The 23855-nt window shown below is 41.5% G+C and overlaps 1 protein-coding gene across 1 annotated transcript in view; it reads right to left on the bottom strand.

Annotated features, from left to right (window-relative positions):
* Positions 1 to 23855, bottom strand: part of TRPC5 (transient receptor potential cation channel subfamily C member 5) — a 140133-nt gene that overhangs the window by 48995 nt on the left and 67283 nt on the right. Inside the window, exons 3-5 of the mRNA XM_046673992.1 lie at positions 9997 to 10333; positions 8491 to 8630; positions 3131 to 3453 (exon numbers count right to left, since the gene is read on the bottom strand). Coding sequence (XP_046529948.1) covers positions 3131 to 3453; positions 8491 to 8630; positions 9997 to 10333 — 800 coding nt within the window. The remainder of the gene's footprint in view (positions 1 to 3130; positions 3454 to 8490; positions 8631 to 9996; positions 10334 to 23855) is intronic.

The following is a 23855-nucleotide window of genomic DNA, read 5'->3' as shown; positions in this document are numbered from 1 at the left end:
CTCCATTGGGTGGTCATCAACAGGCTTTGGTTTTATAATACTAGGTAGGGGATGTGTTCCCCAGCCAGACATAATATCCATTCCCATAAAACATCCAGGTAAAGGAGATACAACTTGTTTACATAAAGCCTGCTCAAATAGTCCATCTTTTATAATCCTATCAATGCTTACATCTTTATATTCTCTCAATTTAATTGTAGCCTGAGTCAGAGCTCCACCACTGAGGTTTTGGTACCACAGTTCGTACTGTGGAGTCCTGGAAACTTCTCTTTTCCACCCTCTGATCATTTTATCCACTCTTGTGCAAAAGGCTTTGTGTCCTCAGTGAGGGGTGGAGCCAAGGGACCCTGGTGGTCTTGTCAGTCTTCAACTTGATTAATCTGCCTAACCACTGCTACAAATGATTGCTGGTCAGGTTTCTCATTGTAATCTCTTCCTTTTAGCTTTTTAAATTTCTCCAAACTGGGATAAATTGAGTGAACTTGTTTGGAGCCCCTTAATGTTGGGGGACCAGCATGGGGTCCTTTTGTCCCACCCAACCTTTAGTAACGCTATATTAAAACCTTGGTGTTAACACCATCAATGACTATTTTATTCATCCCATTCCTTAATAACCATCTAAAGATTTCCACCCTGCTGGGACGAGTCCTATGACTCTGCTCTTTCTATTTCCTTTCTGTTTCACTCCTATCAATATTTGCTATGTTCACTTTATTTCTTAATAACTATTTAAAAATTTCCATCTTTTTGGCCTCTTCCTATTCTCTTGTTAACTAACCTAATGTTTTTATTATCATCTGTAAGACCTATGAGAGGAAGCTGAGACAGCAAATTCAACAGGGCTTCCTCCAGTATTTTTGGGTTTTGCAACAATAAGGTTATATGGGGGTGCCCATGTGAAAGGGGCCCCTTTAACCATAGCATTTACCGTGACCTGGGTAATGGGCATATTCAGTGGATGAATATCCTGGTCATCATAAGGCCTGTACCGCATGGCTTGCATATGAAGCATATTGGCTGCTTCATCTTGGGTGTTCCACTTGGCATTCATAAGGGGAGATGGACAGTCCCCCTTCTCAGGGCAAACAGGCCTTACTGTGGCTTTTATCTAGGCCACCAGGCTGGCTGTTCCCTCAGGAATGACCTCCTGTGTGTCTGGATCACATATAGCCATCTGTGTTGTTCCATAGTGAGCTGTGGGTCCTGTATCAACCCAAACATGCTCTTCCACTCTGCAGCATTCAGAACCAAAGACACAGCTCCCAAACTGGTTACTCTGACAACCCGTTTCAGTAAAGGTCCTCAGGAAGCTGATGATATTGATCTACAAAAGGAAACAATCCCTTTCCACTATATCCTCAGGTTTTAATAGTTTCTTGGTTTTGCCCTCCACTTACGTTGACCACCTTCTTGATGCCCACAGGTCTTAGAGGTATTTTCTGTTGTCCCTGCATAACTTTTCCCTTGGGGAGTGGCTTTGAGGCTAGTCGCCTAAGCTCAGACCAACCCATATCTGAGTTTGATTTCGCATCAGGGCCCCACCCAGCACTTTCTTTTACTTTTATTTTAGCTATTACAGATGATAATAACCAAGGGATTATATGTTCAGCATGCTTCTTCTTATTTCGTATTTCCTTGTATATCCAATGAGCCAACTCCTCGGGAGTTGGGTTTACTGCCATTTCTAAATTTTATTGGTAATTTTTATCTTTAGTAACTGATTGCCGCACAGCTGCAGTTTCATACCATGGGTGATTAGGTAGCCATCCCGGGATCAAAGGTCCAACATCCCTGCCCATTTATCCTTTATTTTCTCAAACCACATACTTCTGTGAGCCAGCGCTATTCTAGCAAATCACATTTCTCTGACACCAACTAAGGGGTTCTGAAGTCAATTCGAACGTGTGAGTGTGGGGAGGTTTAGCCCCTACACCACCAATTCTCAGACATCAGCTGGGTGTCCTATAATTCAACTCAATTCTGACACTACCAGGAGATAGGGTCAGATTCCATGGGTTAAGGGCTCAGTTCCACAAGACTACCTCCCCCCTACTTCAGACGCCAATCACAAGTCCAGGCTCTCACCCCTGCTTCTGACTGACCAGCTATAAATCTGAGGTTCCTACCACTGTCTTCTTGGGTTTGATTAATTTGCTAGTGTGGCTTACAGAACTCAGAGAAATGCATTACTTATTAGATTACTAGTTTCTTATAAAAGGATATAACTCAGGAACAGCCAGATGGAAGAGATGCATAGGGCAAAGTAGGAGGAAAGGGCATGGAGCTTCCACGCCCTCTCCGGGTGCCCTACTCTCCCTGTGTTCACCAACTGGGAAGCTCTTGGAAACCTGTCCTTTTGGGCTTTTATGGAGGGTTCATTATATAATCATGACTGATTAAATTCTTTGGCCATTGGTAATTGAACTCAATCTCCAGCCCTTCTCCCCTTCCCAGAAGTCGAGGGTGGGGCTGAAAGTCCCAATCCTCCACTCACGTGGTGATTCTCCTGGCAACCAGTCCCCCTCTTCAGCTGCGTTCCCAAAGTCACCTCATTAACACAACAAAAGACATCTTTATTGTTCCCATCTCTTAGGACATTCCAAGACTTTTAGGAGCTCTGTGCCAGAACCAGAATGAAGACCAAATACATATTTCTTATTATAAATCATAATATCACAAAATGCATTACGATACTTTTGCATCCTTCCTTTTTCTTTGTTCTTGATTCAGAATAGTTAAGTTAGCTTTGGTAATCACTTGTTCAGAGGAATAGCCTTGCTGTTTCAGTTCCTTGGTTAGGGATGCTTTTCAGAGTGAGGAATTATTTACCCCCTTCCCATTAATTCCTTTAAGAATATGAGATGCTACCAAAATAGTCAGAACTAACTCTTTAGATGAGTTCCTGGGAACCCATGTGTGTGTTGTCTGTTTCCTCCCTCACGTAACTTCACTTCCTTTCTTAGTCTTCTGTCAGGAGGGAAGGACCTTCCTCTGCTTCAGACACTTTGGGTTGATCCATAAACGAGCTTTGTGGGCACAGTTGAGAGGCAGTGATGAAACTGTGGACCGAAAATAGGGCAAAGAAGAAGAAGGCAGAAAAAAGGCAAAAGAGGAGAGAGGGGAGACTTACGTGGAGAAGGCATTGTTCTGTTTCTCACATCGGATCCCCTTGCAGTTGTTCGGCTCATCAATCGCTCTAGTCTCATAATAAAAGTAAAGCTGGTTCAATCCGTTGGCGAAAGCCAGGAGTACCAGACAGTAGATAAAGAGGAATTTGAGGATATCAAGTAGCATACGCCCCAAAGAGATCTGCAGAGGCCCTAAGTGGGAGTTGGCTGTGAACAGGGATATGAGACGCAGTGAACTTAAAATGTTGGATATTGCGAAGAGTGCTTCTGCAATCAGAGTCGGGTGCCACATTTCCCATTCTTCCCTTGGACGAGAACCATTATACTGAAAGAAACAATAAGTGCACAAGATGAGAGGTACAGTGAGCATTCATAAAACTTTCCTCTCCTCCTCCCTTCTGCACCCAAATAAAGCCACCAAAGTAAGCATTAAACATTCATTTATACAATGGGCCCCGTGCATGGCACTATTTGTCTTTTATTTCCACTCCATCAAAACATGATGCTAATAATTCTCTTCCTCCCACTCTCATCCAAATATATGCCCAGCATATAAGCATAGAAAAGTGAATTTCGAAGCAATCATCTGGAGCAACTACCTGTGGTTTATCAACAGATATTTTCTGACTGTGTGTTTATCAGATTGTTGGGGAGTGTCACTGGAACAGGGCCACTGGTATGCCCAAGGCAGTGGGGACAAATTACTCTGCTTCCTACTGAGATTTCAAATTAGATTTACCTCCCAACCCCCATTTCATTCTGAGCATCACAGACAACTTGTAATTACCGAAGGACAAGGGGTAGTTTCAGCCTCCACAGTGTGCAGCGCTCATCCTGATTGCCCTGCTGACTGCAGTTTGGGGCTGATGGAGCATCCTTAGAGGGTCATTACTCAGTTTTCTGCTGAATTTTTAGCAGTCTGTAATGTACTCCATACTAGTATAAATGGCATGTCAACCTTCCAGGTAGTGAATTTGGAAATGTCCACACAGTGGTGTATGCATGTATTTTACTGTGACTTTAACAGCCCTACCAATTCGAATGTCCCTTTAGCACAAATGAAGAACCAAAGGGTTGAAGGAGGGGAAAACTCAGTATTTATGGGGCTGGGGCCCATTTTCCAGCTTATCCTGGACTTCCAGCTCCTGGAATTTGGGGGTTGCCTTGTAGAAAGACAGCTTCATTGTGGGACCTGAGCTCCAATTTGGGTTTTGTCACTTAAAACTGCCTCTATCTCTCAATTTCACCACAGAATGAGAATATTATCTACTACCCACTGCACACATTTGTGATTATGTATCGATATGTGAAAGCCTGTGTACTCCATAAGGGGAGATGTTATGGAAATACAAGAAATTGCTGATTACCTTCCCCAAGACAGAAGTAGATTTTGCCTCGAATTCAATCTAAAGCACATTGCTTTGAGCTCTCATCTAAATACCAAAATTTCTCAGGACTAACTGTAAACAACTTTTCTGAGAAAATGTTGCATTGGGAACTAAGTTATATTGTTAGCATTTCTAAAACGTGCTTCAGTTCCAACAACTGAGGAATCTGGTGTTGGTAAAATCATTTATGTGTATCCAAATTTTTTTCTTTTTGGAAGATCAGCCCTGAGCTAACATCTGCTGCCAATCCTCCTCTTTTTGCTGAGGAAGACTGGCCACGACCTAACATCTGTGCCCATCTTCCTCTACTTTATATGTGGGATGCCTACCACAGCATGGCTTGCCAAGCAGTGCCATGTCCACACCCGGGATCCGAACTGGTGAACCCCCAGCTGCCGAGAGAGAATGTGTGCACTTAACTGCTGCGCCACCAGGCCAGTCCCCAATATTTTTTACTGTTAGAAGAGTTTGGAGAATCTTTGCCACACTTGTGCTTCTGTTTCAGATAGACGCTAGGTGGCCAATCAGTTTTATGTACTCTTGGCCAAATCTTGTAGCTCTACATTTCTCCTTCCAAAAAAAACATTTGCTGCTTTGCTGTGAGGGGTGGGCATTGTTATGCCTATTTTACAAGTGGAGGAACTGAAATCCAGAGAGGCAGAGTGACTTGCTTAAGATCACACAGCAGGTTGTTGAAAGAGCCAGGACTAAACACTCAGTCTAGCAATATTTCTATTAAATGTTGCTTATATGATACTTGATATGACAGCACATGTGTTAGGTAGGCCTTTAAAGGTTTTGAGGTATATGTGAGAAATGGAGACTCTTTGCTGATAACAAAACAGACCTATATTTTAAAACTAGAAATTGTCAACTGGAACGTGTATAGCTCATAATTTAGGGTTTTTTTTTCTCTCTATAGCCACAACTGTAACTATGGGGAAGCCTACTGCTCATGGGATGGTGGATCTGGATTTGCAGAATACTCAGAAGTGTGAAAGGTCGTTCGTGTAGCAAATCTATGCTTTGCATATACACCTTTGTAGAAAGATATTCTAGAATATGAGAGCAGAGAATAAATGTAGAGCTCAGTTAGCATAAAGCTCAGCAAACTGTCAAGGGCCAGAGAGTACATATTTTGGTTTTGTGGGCTATCTGGTCCCTGTCGCAATTACTCAACTCTTTCCTTGTAGAACTAATAGACAATATGTAAACAAATGAATGTGGCAGCAGGCCAAATTTGGCCTGCAGACCATAGTTTGCTGACCCCTGATCTAACACAAGTGGATTTCAAACGGTGCCCCTTGAAGCCTGAGGATTCAGTGGCGGCATCTAGTGGCCACTGTGGGAACAAAGAGGAGGCCTAGAAGATTCATTCCTCAATCCAAACGCAGTCCTTGGAGCTCTGTAATATATCGAAGTTCTGCATAAGTTTTAACTTCAAGATGTGGTTCCATGGAAAAAATTAAAAGGTTGAAAGCCACTGATCTAGTCCAATCTTCTTATTTTTCAGAGGCAGGATCTAGTGCTCGGAGAGGTAAGAAGGATGGCCTATGGTAATGCAACATGTGAGTACCAGAGCAGAGATTAAATTTGGTTTTCTAACTCTTGAGTTAGTGATATTTGGAGGCAAGTGATTTTTCTTATATTCTTCGAGATGGAATGTAGCTTGAAAATTGGCCTCCAGGCCTTTCAAAGGGGTGTGAATTGAACTCTGTCCACTCAAAAGCAAAATATGAAGAGGGACAGCCTAATGTGGGGACTCAGTAGTAATAAGGATGGGGGGAACTGTGTCTTCAACCAAAAAAAGACCACAAATCAGTTGGCATCAAGTTACAGATTTAGTCTGTATTTGTGGAAATAAGGTGGTAGTGGGATAAATCTAGGTGGTGCTGTCCTAGAAAACAGAAAGACAATTTTTCTCCATTTGTAGGGCTATCTGGGAGCACTGAGGGCCAATCTTATGTGTATGTGTGCCTTTTGAGTACTTTGTGTGTGCCTTTTGGTTCCTGTTGTTGAAGACCACGTGAGGTGGAGGATATATATTGTTGACTAATTTTAGCTCTAATAAAGCATCTTCTTTAAGGCCAGCTTATCTCATGGCACTTCTGTACTGCCTCAGTACAATAGTAATCTGAAATGTTTCAAGGGGCCTGGGGACCAGCTCTTTTGGCTTTACCTCATAGAGGTTGTCTCAACCTACTTGGAGATGTTCATCTCAGACTGGTGTGCATCTGTGGATGAGAGGACCAGACTGCCCATTTACAATTTCTCATTGCAACCCCAAAGTCTGCATGTGGTGAGTCTTGCTTTGTAAATTCTCCTTTTTCGAGAAGGATTCCAACTTCTTGGCAAATGTCTCCTTTGAGTCAAGTGTCGGTTGAGGGGCATTTGCTCAGCTCAGTAGTGCTGATTTCTCCTTACACTGTGGTGGGGAGGTGTGTAGCTTCTTGGAAGCCTTGCCAGGAAAGTTGGACAGGCTATGTGATGAGCTAATGTTGGGCATCTATAGACACATTTTCACATCCCCAAGAGTTATTTCTTTTCTTGATCATTTATTCTAAACTTTTTTGTTTAAGCAAAACCCACCAATTTCTAGATTGATAATTTATTGTCCCTCCAATGTATAAATACCACTTCCAAAGGAAGAAGTGTTTTTTTAGGCAAAGAGTGTTACTTAGTCAGCACAGTGCCAGAATGACATGGATTTCATCCAGGCACATTAACGAGAGATTCAAACATTTTCCTCACCAGCTTTTTCTTGTAAGGAAGTTGTAACTATGTGTTAAACGATCACCACAAGTATAAGGCACAATCTTGGGCTTCTTTTGAAAGTGTTTCATGACTGCATTCAATATTCATGCTCCATATAACTAACTCCCAAGGTCTTAAAATTTATGCAATATGCATATTAGGGATATAAAAATAAACTAGGTTGTTGGAGATTTGGGGAACAGCCATATTCTCATTCTAAATCTCCTTAATGTAGGATTTAGTGCCAAAAAGCTTGACTGACTAGACAATCTTGGAGACTGAATTGTCAGCCTTTCCTCATGCTAGAAAAGTTCAATTCAGGATAGAAGGAGCACAAACATTCCATTATCTAATAAGCACCAAACCTGAACTCAGAGCCCGTGACTACCCAATGTGAGGTATTGGACATGAAACTATTTTTCAGAATAGTTCAGGCTATATATTATGTGGGAAAAGCATCAGGGTGGTGTGTGTGTGTGTATTATCTGAATTGGTAGAGAGACATAGGTTGGGTGATACTCAAAAAGCCAAATTCATAACAGCTTGAATGATCATCCTGGTGGCAGAGACAATTAAAGATCTATGTCTCCTGCAGTGAAGTTTCTAGGGTCGTGCTACCTATCATATGAAGAACACTTGAGGAAAGTGTGAATATTTAGCTTTGAGAAGAGACAACTCAGCGGGTTAGGGAGGGATGACTTCATATCGGAAGCACTATTATGGAGAAGGAACAGCCTTGTTCTGTTTGACCCCACAGGGAAGAAGGATTACTAATGGATATGTCACAGGGAGAATAATATTAGAAAAATATAAAGTAGCACTTTTTAATGAAGTGACAGGATTGAGAAACGCTTTTGGAGATAGTGAATTCAGGGAATTTTCTGTCCTTGTTCTATGCAAATGTCAGTGGGCCATCTTCTGGGCAAGGATATTGTAAAAAGAATTTAAACACCGACTGGATGGGTGGGTGGCTGAAGACCCTTTTCCTCTCAGAGTTTAAGAAGCTAAGGATTCATTTGCAAATTGCTCCATTCTCCACTTTCTTTGCTTTGGTGGACACTGCTTACAATCCATTGAAAGAATGTCTGTTTATATGGTACTTTCCTACATGGATTGGACTGTTATCAGCACTTTTCCCCTAAACTCTTTAAGCTTCCAGAGCTAAAGCTTAATGTAACCAAAATCATTACTTAAGAAAAATGGCAGACATTCCAAGTTACCTTGACATAAGCCACAATCTTCAAGGAAATAGTTGCCAGGTAGAGTGAATTCATTGCAAAATCCATCAGGTTCCACCAGTCATGGATGTATTCAGTAAATCCACCATCCCACATTTCCTTAATCTCCCCCCAAATGAAACCTGAAGAATGGAGGCAATAGGTTTATCTCCACATAGGGTCAGAATAGTCATCATAGTAGGATTCCCCCAAGTAAAGAAAGATGAAATCAGTGAATGAATTGGGATCAGTGTTGTGAAGCTCCTAGAGATAATGATTACTTACCTCTCTTTCTTTCCTACCTCATCTCCCAGTCTTGAATTTGCCAAACCTGAGAGGCTTAACCTGAAGATGCCCATATGTTACACTTTTCTGGATACTACTCACTTTAAGCATTGTTACTATAGTTACTGAAATGCTGTTGCAAATTTGGGTGCCTGATTTTACCCTCTTTCAATTTTAGAGTAGGAGTAATTTCATCAATAAATTAATTAGATTAATATTATCCCATAACCCTTAGTTTCCACTACGTGCTAGGGGGAAAACTTCTCAATGAGTTTTGAGGTGAGCAAGCTGACCATGGACCAAATTACTGGTTGTTGGGGCTGAAGTTAGGCAGTGGGGCCCAAAATAATTTAGAATTCTCTTTTCTCCTTTCTCCTCTCATTGTGTGGAGGTTTCATGGAATTCTGTCTGATAACACAGATGTTTTTTAGCCTTGGAATGTGAAAAGCAGTAGAAGGTGTGGTTGTGGTCAAAGCCAGTGTTTCTCAGGCTTGAAAGTACATATTAATCACCCAGGTATCATGTTAAAATGCAGATTCTGATTCCATAGATCCAGGGCAGGACTTGAGATTCTGTATGTCTAACAAGCTCCCAGGTGATGCTGACATTGCTGGTTTGGGGACCACAGTTTGAGTAGTAAGGACTCAGAGGGTGGCAATGCATTGGAGGGTTCAATGCAATCTAATTATGCCTGGAGACTACTGGTAAGGCTGCTTTTGCCATGAATTGTGTGAATTTCCCAGGTTACACTCCTGATTGTGAAATCAATATCCAAATAGGATTTGGACCCTGAATAAGTGCTAGGATTGTGTGGAGTAGCCATGAGAAACCAGCAGATCCAAGTGCCCTCCAGCCCAGTTATGGGAAAGAGGGCATTGACTAGACTCATCAGCATTTGCCCTGCCTGGCTTACCTGAGGCCCATTCTGACTGACATTTGGCTTTCCTTCTAAACCAACTGACAGACAACTTCCTTCTCTTTGATGATAAGTTAGCAGAAACAAGCCCTGTGTACACTGCCAATCTCACTATGAACCATGCAATACTGAGTGATCGGGGCCTGGGGAAGAAGGAACCACATTTCCAAGACACCCAACAAAGGGCTACTCCACTGCACAGAGGGAAGTTGCCCTAGTTCAGGGTCAGTCCAATTGCCTATTCCAGTAGTTTCTTTAGCAAGGACCAGGAGGTAGGCTGGCAATAGCTCCCAGTCCCTTTGACTCACCGAGAACCCAAGGCAATATCATCCATTCCACGACAGTTGGAGGAGGTCCCTGGACATGGAGGTCTGTCCTGACGATGTGCTGAGAAGCCAGGAGAAGCATGAAGAGGAAGGTCAGATATGACGCTGTGTGGCAGATAAACTTGATAAAGGGTTTCTTGATGAACAGCCCAAGGTTGCTCCTGGGTGAGATCAGATAAGCTATAGACAGCATGGGAAACAGGAACCCAATGGTCATGCAGGTCAGAAGCTTGACTACCCAGTGTTTCCGCCGCCATCCAGGGAAGCCGTCATACCACAGAGTGGCAAGCAACTGTTGGCAATTGGGCTGAGCGACAAACTGGGAAAAGAAGAGAACAAGTTAGGCATCTAGGATGTCCAGGAGGAACTCTATATTTATAATGCCTCTCCTAGTTTACAGCCAGCTGCATGGCCAATCCCCAGAAGAGGTCTGACTTTTAGGTTCCCATGAATGGGTCCAGCCCCAGAGAGAGCTCTACATGTCAAGCTATGAGACTAGATTTTCCTTAGGGTTGTTTATTTGTTTCATATATTAAACAAAATCATTCTGTTCAGTTTGTGCTCTGGCATGCCTCTCTATTCCCTGTTCCATCATGTTAGAGAAATGGTTCCCAAAACTTGGCTCTGCATCAGAATCATCCAGGGAACATTAAAAAATCCAGCTTCTCAGGATGCACCACAGGCTGACTAAATGAGCCTCTCCGTGGGACAGAGCCTGGGCAGCTGTTTTACAAAGTTCTCCTGGGAATTGACACACCTCTTAGCAGAGAATCATGGGGATCTTTCATTTCAAATAGATTCACTTTTACTCATTGCCCCAGCCTATGTGAGGTCATCAACAAACGTTCACTTTGGACAAACACAAACTGGCAGGGAATAAACTCATGCCTGTGGCTATGGTTTGGAATGGAAATGAGTTCCCTATTTAATTTTGTCTTTTTGCCCCTTTGGTTCTGAGCACCTCTTGGTTGGCTAGCAATGAATCAGGTTGCTACTTTGCCATCTATTTAACACCCTCTCTAGTCTAAACATGCAAAGGAGGAAAGAATATTTGGGGACCAATATTACAACACTGTATACTAACTCAGCTGGGATTTTACTTAAAGGCAATCTACAAAGTGTCAGTGATTAATAGTTAAAAAATCATCAGCATTGCAAGTCACCCTCCAGCTGCTACTTCCTGGCAAGCAACTCAACAGGGAGTTCAACTGTCGGCCATGATTTTATATACTGCCTATATTTGACTACTCCATCTCCCCATGGGAAAGGTTAAATAGAGCTGCACCATACAGCTTACTAATAAGAAAGAAATACATTTCTTCCATCATTTACCAAACACCCAAAGTAAACTAGCCCTGGTACAAAGGTAATAAAATTCTTCCATCATTTACCCAACACCCAAGGTAAACTAGCCCAACTTTATTGTTAATATATCTGTGAAGGTCACTTCACAGTCTCACAGGTGTTTTTGGATTAGATACTACATGGTGGCTTACTTATTTCTTTAGAGGAAGATTATCTTCATCTGAAGAATGGAGATAATAACAGCATCTACCATATAGGATTGGTGTGAAAATTAAATCAGTTACTACCCATGAAGCACTTAGAACTATGCCTAGCACATAGTAAGGCCTCATTAAATCTTAGCGGTGTATATCATTATGCATGTGACGGGATCAGATTTAGACATTAGAAAGATCCTCGTGGTTATCGAGTGGAAAATGGATCAGGGGCAGAGGGTGGGCAAAACTAGAGGGCAGGAAGACCAGTTAGAAAGCCGTTGTCAATCTTGTACAAAATGATTATGACTTGGACTAAAGAAATGGCAGTGGAAATAGAGAGACGTGCTCAGATTCAAAATATAGTAAGGAGGTGGAATTGGCAGGATGCAGTGATGGAGTGAAGTAATAGACGAGGTGTGAGGGTAAAGGGGAGAGAGGTTCTCGTTTGGGTGAATTGGTGGGTAGTAGCGCCATTAACTGAGAGTGGGAACACTGAAGCTGGAACAGGTTTGTGAAGATGCATACGTTTTTAGACCTGCTGAGTTAGATTTGTCTGTGGGACATCTAAATGGAGACATACAGATTGATGTACTGATGTTATACAGCAGGAGTCGGCAAACTTTTTCAGTAAAGGGCTAGATAGTAAATATTTGAGTCTTTGTGGGCCATCCTGTGCCTGTCGCAACTACTCCACTCAGCTGTTTCAGCACAAACTCAGCCACAGACAATGTGTAAATATGTTAATGAATGGGCATGGCTTTGTGCCAATAAATCTTTATTCACAAAAACAAGCAGCAAGTTGTGATTTGCTAATCCTTGTTCTATGGTATTGCTCCCTGCTGCTACCAGAACCAGAGATTTGGACCACTTTCAGCAATGGGCTTTTTGACCTCCTGGGACTTTCCCTTGTGTATCCCCAAGAATTCTGACTCCAGAAATCACTTTCCCCTAAGCAGAAATGCATGCAGAGGTGAAGCTTCACTTAATAGTGCATATTACCATCCAACCATCCTCTTCAATGCCTTTGCTCTGATTTTCGATTTGGCTGAAGATGGTAATTTTAAAGTTGGACCGATTTTTATTTTCTCTTTGTATATGTGACAAGAGTAGTGTATGGTGGTGTGGATTCTGCCAGAACAAACTGCAATTAGAATATTATAAAAGGAATTTTTAATCCACCGTGTAGTATCTAATCCAAAAACATCTGTGAGCTTTGACAGCACAATCTTGATTCCCGCCTGCATATTGAAGTTCAAATTTGACAGGTTATTTAATCAATCTCTAGTTGATTTCAAGAATTCCTCAGAAAGAGGGATTGTAGAAAAAAGAACACAGTGTGTATTCGCTGTACACTTGATTGCATTGAAATCCAAACTATACAGAACCTAGAGCAGTAGTTTTTAGTTTTGATGAAGTCCAATTTATGTTTTCTTTTGTTGCTTGTGCTGTTGCTGCCGTATCTAAGAAACCATCACCTGATCCAAGGTCGCAAAGATTTACACCTATGTTTTCTCATTCATGTTTGATAGCTTTAGCTCTTATATTTAGGTCCTGATCCACTCTGAATTAATTTTTGCATATAGGAAGAGGTTCAACTTCAAGCATTTGCGAGTGGATATTCACTTGTCTCAGCACCACTTTTTGAAAAGACTACTATTTCTCCATTAAATTGTTTTGGCACGCTTATTGAAAATCAACTACCCATAAATGTAAGGGTTTATTTTTGGACTCTTAATTCTATTCCATTTATCAGTAAGTCTATCTTTATGCCAGTACCACACTGTCTTGTTTACAGTAGTTTTGTAGTAAGTTTTGAAATTGGGAAGCATGAGTGTTCCAAATTTGATCTTCTTTTTCAAAACTGATTTGGCTATTCTGCCTCCATTGCATTTGCCTATGAATTTTATGATCATCTTGTCAATTTACGCAAAAAAAGAAGCCTAGGGTTTAGATAGGGATTGTGTTCCTGTAGAACAGTTTGGGAGTATTTCCTTCTTAACCATGTTAAGTTTTCAAGTTCAGGAGTGTGGGATGTCTTTCCATTTGTTCGGATCTTCTTCAATTTTTTTCAATAATGTTTTATAATTTTTAGTGTACAAGTCTTATACTTCTTTTGCTAAATTTATTCCTTAGTATTTTATTCTTTTTGATGCTATTGGAAATGGAATTATTTGCTTAACTTTATTTTTTCATTGTTCATTGTTAGCATATAGAAACACAATTGATTTTGTATGTTGATCTTATATCCTGCAATGTTGCTGAAATTGTTTATTATCCCTAACAGTGTCTTGTTGTTGTTGATTCTCTAGGATTTTCTATATACAAGATCATATTGTCAGTGAATAGAGACAGTTTTACTTCTTCCTTTCCAATGTGGATGCTTTTCATGTCTTTTTCTTGCCTAATTGACCTGGCTAGAATCTCTAGGACAATGATAAATAGAGGTGGTGAGAGTGGACGTCCTTTTCTTGTTCTTCATTTTAGAGGAAAGGCTTTCAGTCATTTTCCATTAAGTGTGATATTAGCTATGAGATTTTCACAGATGGCCTTATCATGTTGAGGAAGTTCTAGCCCCAGTTTTCTGAGTGTTTTTTATCATGAAAGAGTGTTGGATTTTGTCAAATACTTTTTCTGTGTCAATTGAAATGGTCATGTTTTATTTTCCTTTCTTCTATTAGTGTCATGTATTACATTGATTGATTTTGTTATGTTGAACCACTATTACATTCCTGGGATAAATTCCACTTGGTCCCGGTGTATAATCCTTTTTATCTATTGCTGGATTCAGATTGCTTTCTGTTAAGCCTATTGTTTGCCTCAACTGTTATCCACTGCCTCAGGCAGCCTTGATGTTAAACAATTACCGCTGATTTTTTTCAACAAATACCCCTAGGGAAAGGGCTGTTGGTCCGGAGTCAGAACACCTAAAGACAACCTGGATCTTTTCTAGGGAGTTGTCAGGCAGGTCAAATAATGACAATTCTCTGGGGATGAGTCTTTTGGGGGAGCTTCAAACCCAGTCTTCCCCAAATCCAGTGGCTGTCAAGTTGCTGCTTTTCAGTAACTGTGGTTCCAAGGCTGGTAGATTTCAAAACCGCTGTGGAGCTAGGTAAAGGTAGATAGGAATTGGGCAAGTTACAATACCACAAGCTTGTTGTTCTTACCCAAATTCAGCTGTTTTTCTGAATAATGCTCCTCTGATTGTTGCAAGACTTTGGTTAATTTCCAGAATTGTGAAAAAGTAGATTTTGAAAATTTTTCCAATGTCTTGTTTTTCTAAGGAGTGAGTTTTCAAAAGTCCTTACTCTATCGTTCTGGGAGTACTTTCCCTTATGACTTTTTAACTTTTCATGGGAAGTGATATTGTATTTGTGTGTAGGTTAGCACAAATGATAGAGTCATTTCCCTCCTTCCTGGATTCGATCCCCCGGGAGCCTCAATAAAACAAAGTTTGAGCAGAATAGGAGCTTCTTAAAAGCCAGAAGCCTCGGTGTTGCTCATAGACAGGGAGCATGTCTTAGTCTCCATTATATTCCCAATATTTTGCAAAATGCCCAGCACAAGGTAAACACTGAATAAATATTTGTTGAATGAGTGATTAAATAAATAGATCTGTGCTGGGTGAACCTTGGTGGAATACTCTCTCTCCAAAGCCTTCTTTCTTTGGTGTATGTAGAGGGCGAACCCTGGTAGCTAAGATAAGTCTCCTGTGACTTACAATAGGAACTACTCTTCACAGAGTCAGGTTAACTACCATATGTCAAGCTCTTATAATGTGCCAGACGCTGTACCATATTTTCACATGCATCATCTCACAGCAACCCTAGAGGCAGATATCAGTATTATACCCATTTTACAGATGATGGGATGGAGCCCAAGCTCACATTCTTCCTAAGTAGTAAAGCCAGGACTGGAGCCCTAGTTTGATTGACTCCATAGACTGAGCTCTTAAACACTGCATTCTGGCAATCCATGGATGGTATAACCAGAGGCCTGCAGGTCTGAGGCCAGCGTCTTCCCCATTGGCCTTGCCACAGTGAGTGAAATGCCCACATCACTGATTGCCTTGGGTTAAGGCATTTAAGTTATATTCATGTTTGTAGGAAGTAGTAATATACAAAACTACCAACTACCCATAACAGTTTAAAGTGAGTATATCGTATTAGCTAGTGATAAGGCTATAAGGGGCCTGCTCGCCGGCAAATCCCAGAAGCAATGGGGCCTCCTCCAAGTCTGGGCTCCTGAGTGGTAGCTAGGAAAGGTGGGAAGAGTGACACATAGCTAAGGACATGGGGGAGACACTGAAAATCTTAGCCTCCTGGTTTAGCCCCAGGCCAGATCTGTACGGCACCCACCTTTTCAACCTGTCTAAATCTTTTCTTCATAAACCTGCTGGGGCCCTCACTGTGTTTTTTTTTTTTTCCTCTGCAATGCTTCGTTTCTCCAATGCTCCCAGGGAAGAGCTGACAATTAATGTTTTCTTTACTGCATAGGACTTTTGGAAAAGCCCTGACTTTTTTTCCTTTGACATAAAGCTGTGTTTTGAATGGAGGGGCTCAATAGCTCTCTGCCTCTCCAAAGAACAATTCTTGATAGCAATAATCTCAGGTTCTACCGGAAAGAACCCATCCCTCCCCAAGACAACTAGCAAAAACACTTTGATTTCACCTCAGCAGAGCTCTGATTTCATTCATTCAGTGAGGAAATTACCTCCCTAGCTCCTTACCAGTCCATTGCACGCGACTTTTGTTCCTACAGCTGTCAAAATAATCGTGTGGCTTTAGTGCCTGATTCACATGCTGACCCCAAGGCAGAACAAAATTTGACTTGTTCATTGCCAAGAGAATACAAGATCAATGTGATTCAATTTAGGCATTTCAGTGAGTATTTCCATACACCTGCTCTGTGCCCAGTTCTGTGTGGCGCGTGAGGAGAGGGTCGCAACAAGAGAGACTGAGGGTGATTCTGGCTTGCAGGATCTCATCGAGAGACCGGTCAAACTCACATAGAACAAGTAACAAGACAATAATATTTGTGTTCAGATGCCCACATAAGCGGCACAGATGGTAAAAGTATCAGGTTCCCAGATGGTTGAATCTCATAGACTGGTGAAGGCTGCTCTCCTCCAAATTGGGAGATTTTGCCAAGTAAGGACATGAAAAAACCCCAGGCCCCTTCGATCTCCTGTTATCATCATTTTATAAGAAGAAGGGTCAGAATAAAGTATAGTTGTTCAAACTGGATCCACTTAGTTTGGTATGAGGCACCCCAACTTAGGAACTCAGGGTGTTCAGAGGTGGGACAAATCAGCAAGCACTAGAGTCAGAAGGAAAGGCTGCAGAGAATCATTAAATCAGAGAACCTCACTTCCTTCTGGAAGCCTCTCTTGATTGCCCCAGCCAGAGGCGATCCTGCCTCCTTGAGCCCAGATCATTTTGCTTCTTCCTTGTGGTACCTCTCAGAGCCTGCCTCGTGTTACTCTTGCTTACGTATAGAACCTGCGACTCAGCCTTCCCATTAGATGGTAAGCTTCTGAAGGGGAGGAATGATTAGGTATGTGTCATTTCCAAAGGGCTTTGCAGGCATTTACTATATTTGTTAAAGTGAGAAAATTCTCATCTCTGCCTTCCTGCTAAACTTCAGGCCTGAATGTTTAACTCCCAGTGGGCGTTTCAAACACATAACTCAACTCTTTCCCCCTAAAGTCTCCCGAAACACACACACACACACGCACACGTGCGTTTCTTTTTTCACCTTGTATTCTGTGCGTGCTCAAGGCATTTCTTTAGTAGTAGTCATAATAGTCACAGATTACATGTACCCAGAACTTCCTATGTTTTGGATACTTTTAAAAGCACTTTATGGTACATATATACAATGGAATATTATTCAGCCATAAAAAATGAGCAAATCCTGCCATTTGCAACAACATGGATGGACCTTGAGGGCATTATGCTAAGTGAAATAAGTCAGACAGAAAAGGGCAAATACTGTATGATCTCACTTATATGTAGAATCTAAAAACTAACAAACTTAACGAAAAGGGATCAGATTTGTGGTTACCAGAGGCAGGGGTGGGGGTGAGGGGAGAAGGAATTGGAGAAAGGTGGTCAAAAGGTACAGACTTCCAGTTATAAGTACTAGGGATGTAATGTACAACATGTTGACTCTAGTTAACACCGCTCTATGGTATATATGAAAATTGTTAAGAGAGGAGATCCTGAGTTCTCATCACAAAGGAAAAAATGTTTTCTTTTTTTGCTTTCCTTTTTTACTGTATCTATATGAGATGATGGATGTGAACTAAACTTACAGCAGCAATTATTTCACAATAGTATAAGTCAAATCATTTTGCTGTACACCTTAAACTTATACAGTAATAAATGTCTAAACTTATACAATGATACATGTTTATTACATCTCGATAAAACTGGAAAAAATAAATAGGAAGGAAAAAAACCACTTTATGTGTATTAACAAACACAGGAGGTTAATAATATATTTATACTCATTTTACAGATGAGAAAACTGAGGCTCAGAGAGGTTAACTAGTAATAATAACGACAACAATTAACATTTGAGTGCCTACTGTGTGCCAAGCACTGTAGTAAGTGCTCAGTTCAGAGTAGTGAGCTCAGAATAGGTTTCCCTGTTTATTGGTTGAGTCCCAACTCTCTGAGGAGGCAACAGAAAATGAGAGAAAGTCCCCTGGTAGGAGCAGAGGATCTGGAGGTTGGGGTGGGCTCTTGAGAAGCAAACCAGGATATGAAACAGACAAAGAAAGCCAGTATCAGTGAGCTTCCAGTGGCTCTACTAGGAATGGGCAACAGTCAGAGGAGAAACATCTTTAACTTCCACAATCCACCCTGTTCCCTGCCATGGAGGCTGTCAGAGAGAAAAAAATTAGATCAGGATAAAACAAGTCAGTCCCACATTGAGTCACCTAACTGGTTATTTTCAGATGATTTTAAATTGTTGGGTGTGCACAAAAGTGTAATAAGTGAGACTGGAAGAAAAGTCACTTTGACATCCATTTAACATTCAGAGGTTTGTAAAGCAGTACAGGCCTGTTCTCTGTAGTAATTGGCGATGAGTTATCTTTGTGTGTTTCCTAAAAGAGATCAGCTAACTTCAAGCTGGGGGACTTACAGCTGTAAACACTTCTTTAGTTCATTTAGAGGAAAAGAAAATCTGAAAGGTAAGAATGAGTCACCCCCACCCCCACCCCAGGGGAGTTGAGATGGGGAAGAAAAATCGACTTCCCGGCTATGGCAGGATCTGAGATAAGGGCCTTTCTAAGTAGTTTGAAAAAGTCTACTGATCTTTCAAGAACCTCCTTCTGCTCCCTCAGTGAATGGCTGTACATTGGCCCAGCTTCCATTGCATCGGATGTCAGTTTTTCAAAAGAGAGTCCGGTTGTCTGTAAGGGTATATTTAAAAGGCCAGCCAACAGAAATGACCTGAGACAGAGCGAGTTTTGTTGGTTTGTTTTGTAGTTGCCAATCAAGCTGACTGTGATGAGGAGGAAAATGCTCAAAAAGGAAATCGGTGGCAATGCAAAATTTCCTGAAGAGGGAGGAGAAATGTTGAAAACACCTTCCTTTGCTCACCATGGCAGTGAGCTTGCTGAGCTGTACTTTCATTAAGTGGTTCAGCTTTTTACCACTGCGGCAGAAATTTGGGACAAAGAAATAGAATTTGGCAAGTAGTTTAGGCCCAGATCATGACTGGAAGTAGCCCCTACATTTTCCATGTAGTCTCTAACACAATTGGATATTTACTCACTCAGGTCACTAATCCGTGGTGAACTTTTTGGAAAAAGGATACGCCTGTTTACCCAGGGATCCCTGAGTCATTTTGTATTCAGCCGGCTGTTGTTGCAATTAGCTAGCAAATCTTGGTTCCTGAGCTGGGCTACCAGTAGTAAAGGAAATACAGGTGCAAACTCACAAAGTCAGTCAACTGGTGGTCGTACCTCTAATTTCAAACTAGAGGTAAGCCTCAATAATTTGAACTAAATGGAGGAAGGTGAAGCTAGATGCTGAAAACTCTGTTTTAGAACACATCTTAAAAACTATAATTTTCAATTTGCAAGTACACACAGCAGCTGGTATTAGCTAAATGGAGTTTCCTGGCAGATGTTATAAGTCTCCTGTGTTGGAGGTGATGGGCTCTGAAAGCATCTTGTGCAGTTGCACTATGTCCAATGCAATGGCTTATTCTAGCCATGAGAGGGCAGCAGAGGGTAGTGGGAGCTCCCTTCCTAGCCAAAGAGGTGGGGTTCTAGAAGGATAGAGGAGCTTGTATTGGAAAACTTATCACCAGGTGGGGAGCAAGTGACCTAGCATGTGAGGGCAATTGAGGAGGAGAACCTGGAAACTCAGGAAAACCAAGTAAGAAGTGTGGTTAGGTCAGCCGAGAGTGCAATCCTACGCTGGAAGAGGAAATACCTTGAGGAAGAAAAATATCAAATTAGAGAGAAATAAACCATTGATCAAGCTAATGACACATGGAACAGAGCAGGGGGGAAATATAATGAGAGTCAAAGAGGCAACCGATTCTGATGGCATAAGTCTTGGAGAGCTGGGTGCTCTGGTAGTACCGAGCCCAGCACTCAGAGGATGCTACAGGTCTGCAGATTCACCGTCACTAGTCCAAAACCCTTGGGGCCAGATGTGTTTTGGAATTCTAAATTTGTCAGATTTTGGAACACTAATATTCTGCCTGTGCCATATATTAGGTAACACCCCCAGTGGGGTTTCTGGCAGCACTCATAATTAGGTTTGCCAAATTTAGCAAATAAAAATACAAGACATCCAGTCACATTTGAATTTCAGATAAGCAATGAATAATGTTTTGTTTAAGTGTGTCTCAAATATTGTAAGGGACATACTTATACTAAAACCTTATTCATTGTTTATCTGAAATTTAAATGTATCCTGTAGTTTGGCGGTCCTACTATAATCAATCACGTTACTATTTCAGCATGGAAATCTATCAATGCTTAGACTCAGTGGGATAAATAAAGACCATAAATTGCCTCACATCAATTCATCTCAGGATTTTGCCACCATATGACTTTTGACAGACAATTTATTAATTTTTTTTTTATTTTCAGAACTTGCGTATTTTGGAATCACGGACCTGTAATTGTTTAATAAATGATTTTTTTTTAAATGAAGAGATCTGTGGTGAGATATGTTCATGCCTTCAGTGTATCTAGTTCTTAAAGGCTAAGTTTCCCCCCCTTTTTAGGTCATAGGATGTGTTTGGATACTGTAGATCCTGAAGGTTTGGGATGAAACGGAGACTAAGTCACCCATGCCCATGTAGTTTTCACATTTATAAGAAGGCTTGGCTGGAGCTTTCATGACCTGCTGTGGGCTGCCCACTTCCTTTCAAATCTTCAGCATGAAATCAGACAAAAGGAGGTGAAGGAAACTTAGCTCTTCACTATAATAAGGAACACATTTTAAAAGCAAATATATTGAACTCTGACTCTGGTTTGGCCCCTGATTTGTGGTGGGACTTGGACAAGTCTTTGTGTTTGGGTCTTTATTTGTGCAATGGTGGTCCTGCCACCCACCCCGCTTTCCTCATGGGGCTGCCATGACGATCAAGTGGATCATGGTGGGAAAGTGTTTTGAAACATTTCCCACACCAAACAAATGGAAGATGGCATTCCTCATACATCTTTGTTAGCTGAACAGTGCAATGTAGGCTGTACACGCAAGGATACTTCTAATAAGATAGAGTAGTAGCACGGTCTTGGCCTTGGGCAGATCTGGGGTTCAAATTCCAGTTCCACCACTGGGTGGATGACCCACCACTGGGCTGGGTGACCTTGAGCAAGTTGCTTAATCTCTCTGGCCCTCAGTTTCCCCATATGAAAAATGAGGATTATACTAGTAACCCACATCATAGGGTCATTATGAAGATTAAGAGAGTTAATTCAATGCCTAGCAACAACAAAGCAGATATTATTATCATTTTTCATTGTGGATTTTTGTGAGAATTAGATGAGGAAGCATTCAATAAATGTCAGCTATTTTCATCATATGGCCATTATTATTATTAGATAGAGAATTGTTGCTTCTTGGATAGACGGCCTTTTTTAAAAAATTGAGGTCACGTTGATTTATAAAATTATATAAATTTCAGGTGTACATCATTATATTTCAACTTCTGTGTAGACTATATCATGTTCCCTGCCAAAAGTCTAACTGCCGTCGGTCACCATACACACGTGCCCCTTTAACTGTTTCACCCTCCCCTCACCCCACCTTCCCCTCTGGTAACCACCAATCTGTTCTGTATCTCTGTGTTTGTTTGTTCATCTTCCACATGTGAGTGAAATCATACAGTATTTGTCTTTGTCTGACTTATTTTGCTTAGCGTAATACAGTCAAGGTCCATCCACGTTGTTGCAAATGGGACGATTTTGTCTTTTTTTATGGTAAATGGCAAGATTTCATCTTTTTTATGGTTGAGTACTATCCCATTGTGTGTGTGTGTGTATACACACCACATCTTCTTTATTGGATAGACAGCCTTGAAGTGACTATTTGTGTAACTTGGCACACACCTCACCTAGGCCATTTGCACGTGTCAGCACTGCTTCCATTATCAGTTCCTCTGAATGTTCTGTGGGTGTGTTCTGTCATGCAAATTACTGGCTTGGAATTCTGGAAAGGAGACTGACTGTGATGGTAGTAAGGTTAGGGATGGTGAGGTGGGGAGGAATAGCGCATTGGAGAAGTACATCCAATTGGAGTCAGTATGGTCCTCATTATATAGTCAGATCCTGTAAATAACTCTAACAACTTCCAGAATGAAAAACTGGATTGTTATGCAAGACATATTTTAGAGGAAGGGAGACAACTTGGTAGATAAAAGAGAGAATTTTTCATTGAGAAAGACTGGCAAGTCAGAATTGCAGGAAGGGTGGCTTTTTTGGGGCTGGCTGACAAGCTAAGGTATCTTCAGGGTATGAGATATATGAGTATGGTTTTGGCTCAAAGCAAAAAACTTGCTCCAAGCGGCTTTCACTGGGTGACTATTCAAAAGCATGGCCTAGAGAGACCAATGCAGCTTGGCTCCTGTGTGCTTAATGTAACCCAGGAATAGGATGTTCGCTACTCCCCCCCCCCCCCCCCAACCATCCCTAACACTCCTACACTCCCTCCCCCTGCATTCTCTCTCTCTCGTGGAGAAATGGATTCTCAATGCTTGGAAGGCTTTTCAGAAGTCACTTTTCTTCCGCTTCTAGGCAGGACCGCTCCGAAGCCAGTTCAATTAAGCCAGCAACATTTACTGAGCACTTACTTTGTGCTAGGCACTGTGCCAGGTATTCAGGACACAGGCATGACTCCAGTGGCCAGAATCTCACTCCTGAAAGAAAAATCTAACAAATAAGGACAAAATCATATTCCTGCCCTCCTATGACGGGGTTCCTAGGGCCTGACAAGAGTGACAATGGAACCAGGAGATTTTCTCACTAATGACTAAAACAGGAATGTAAACTCACAAAAGAACAAGGTTTGTGGAGCTTAAGGGAGAAGAAAATTAGTTGGAATCCTGAGGGAGTAATTATTGCTGCTGAGTATCAAGATCACTGGGGCCATGGTGGCTGGATTTTAAAGAGAGTGGTACTTATCCTACCCTCTGTCCTTTCTCCTTCCTTCTGGGGCCCAGTCTTGTGGTGGACTTTTAATAATGACTTATTGAGCATTTTACTATGTGCCAAGTACTTTGTATTTATTCATTCCTTTAATCCTTATTCCTCATGATGACCCTATGAGGGAAGTATTATTGCTATTCAACAGATGAAGAGCCTGAGACACAGAGAGACTAAAGAACTTGTCTAGTAAGTGGTGAGAGCCAGGTCTTGAACCCAGGTCTATCTGAGTACACCATTGATGCTCTGACCGGGGCGGGGGGGGGGGGGGGGGGGGGGTGACATCAGACAATAGCCTGGTGCCAGATCCAGCCTGTTACCTGTTGGTTTAAATAAAGTTTTATTGAATATGGGTATACTCATTTGTTTACATGTTATCTATGGCTGCTTTCATGCTACTGTGGCAGAGTTGAGCAATTAATTACAACAGAGACCATATAGCTTACAATACCTAAGATATTTGTTATCTGCCCCTTACAGAAAAAGTTTGCCGACTGGCCCAGCTCTAACCACCATACCACATAGTCTCTGGGATGTAGAGTTTGGAGTAAGAAAGAGCTGAGGTCAAACTCTCTGACTTTGCTGTTTATTAACAGTGTGCCCTTGGACAAGTCCTTTTACTTCTCTGTGCCTCAATTTCCTCATCTGTAAAATGGGAATAA

Source organism: Equus quagga, chromosome 10 (genome assembly GCF_021613505.1).
Source record: "Equus quagga isolate Etosha38 chromosome 10, UCLA_HA_Equagga_1.0, whole genome shotgun sequence".
Taxonomy (NCBI): Eukaryota; Metazoa; Chordata; class Mammalia; order Perissodactyla; family Equidae; genus Equus; species Equus quagga.
This window is presented reverse-complemented; position numbering and strand designations above follow the sequence as displayed.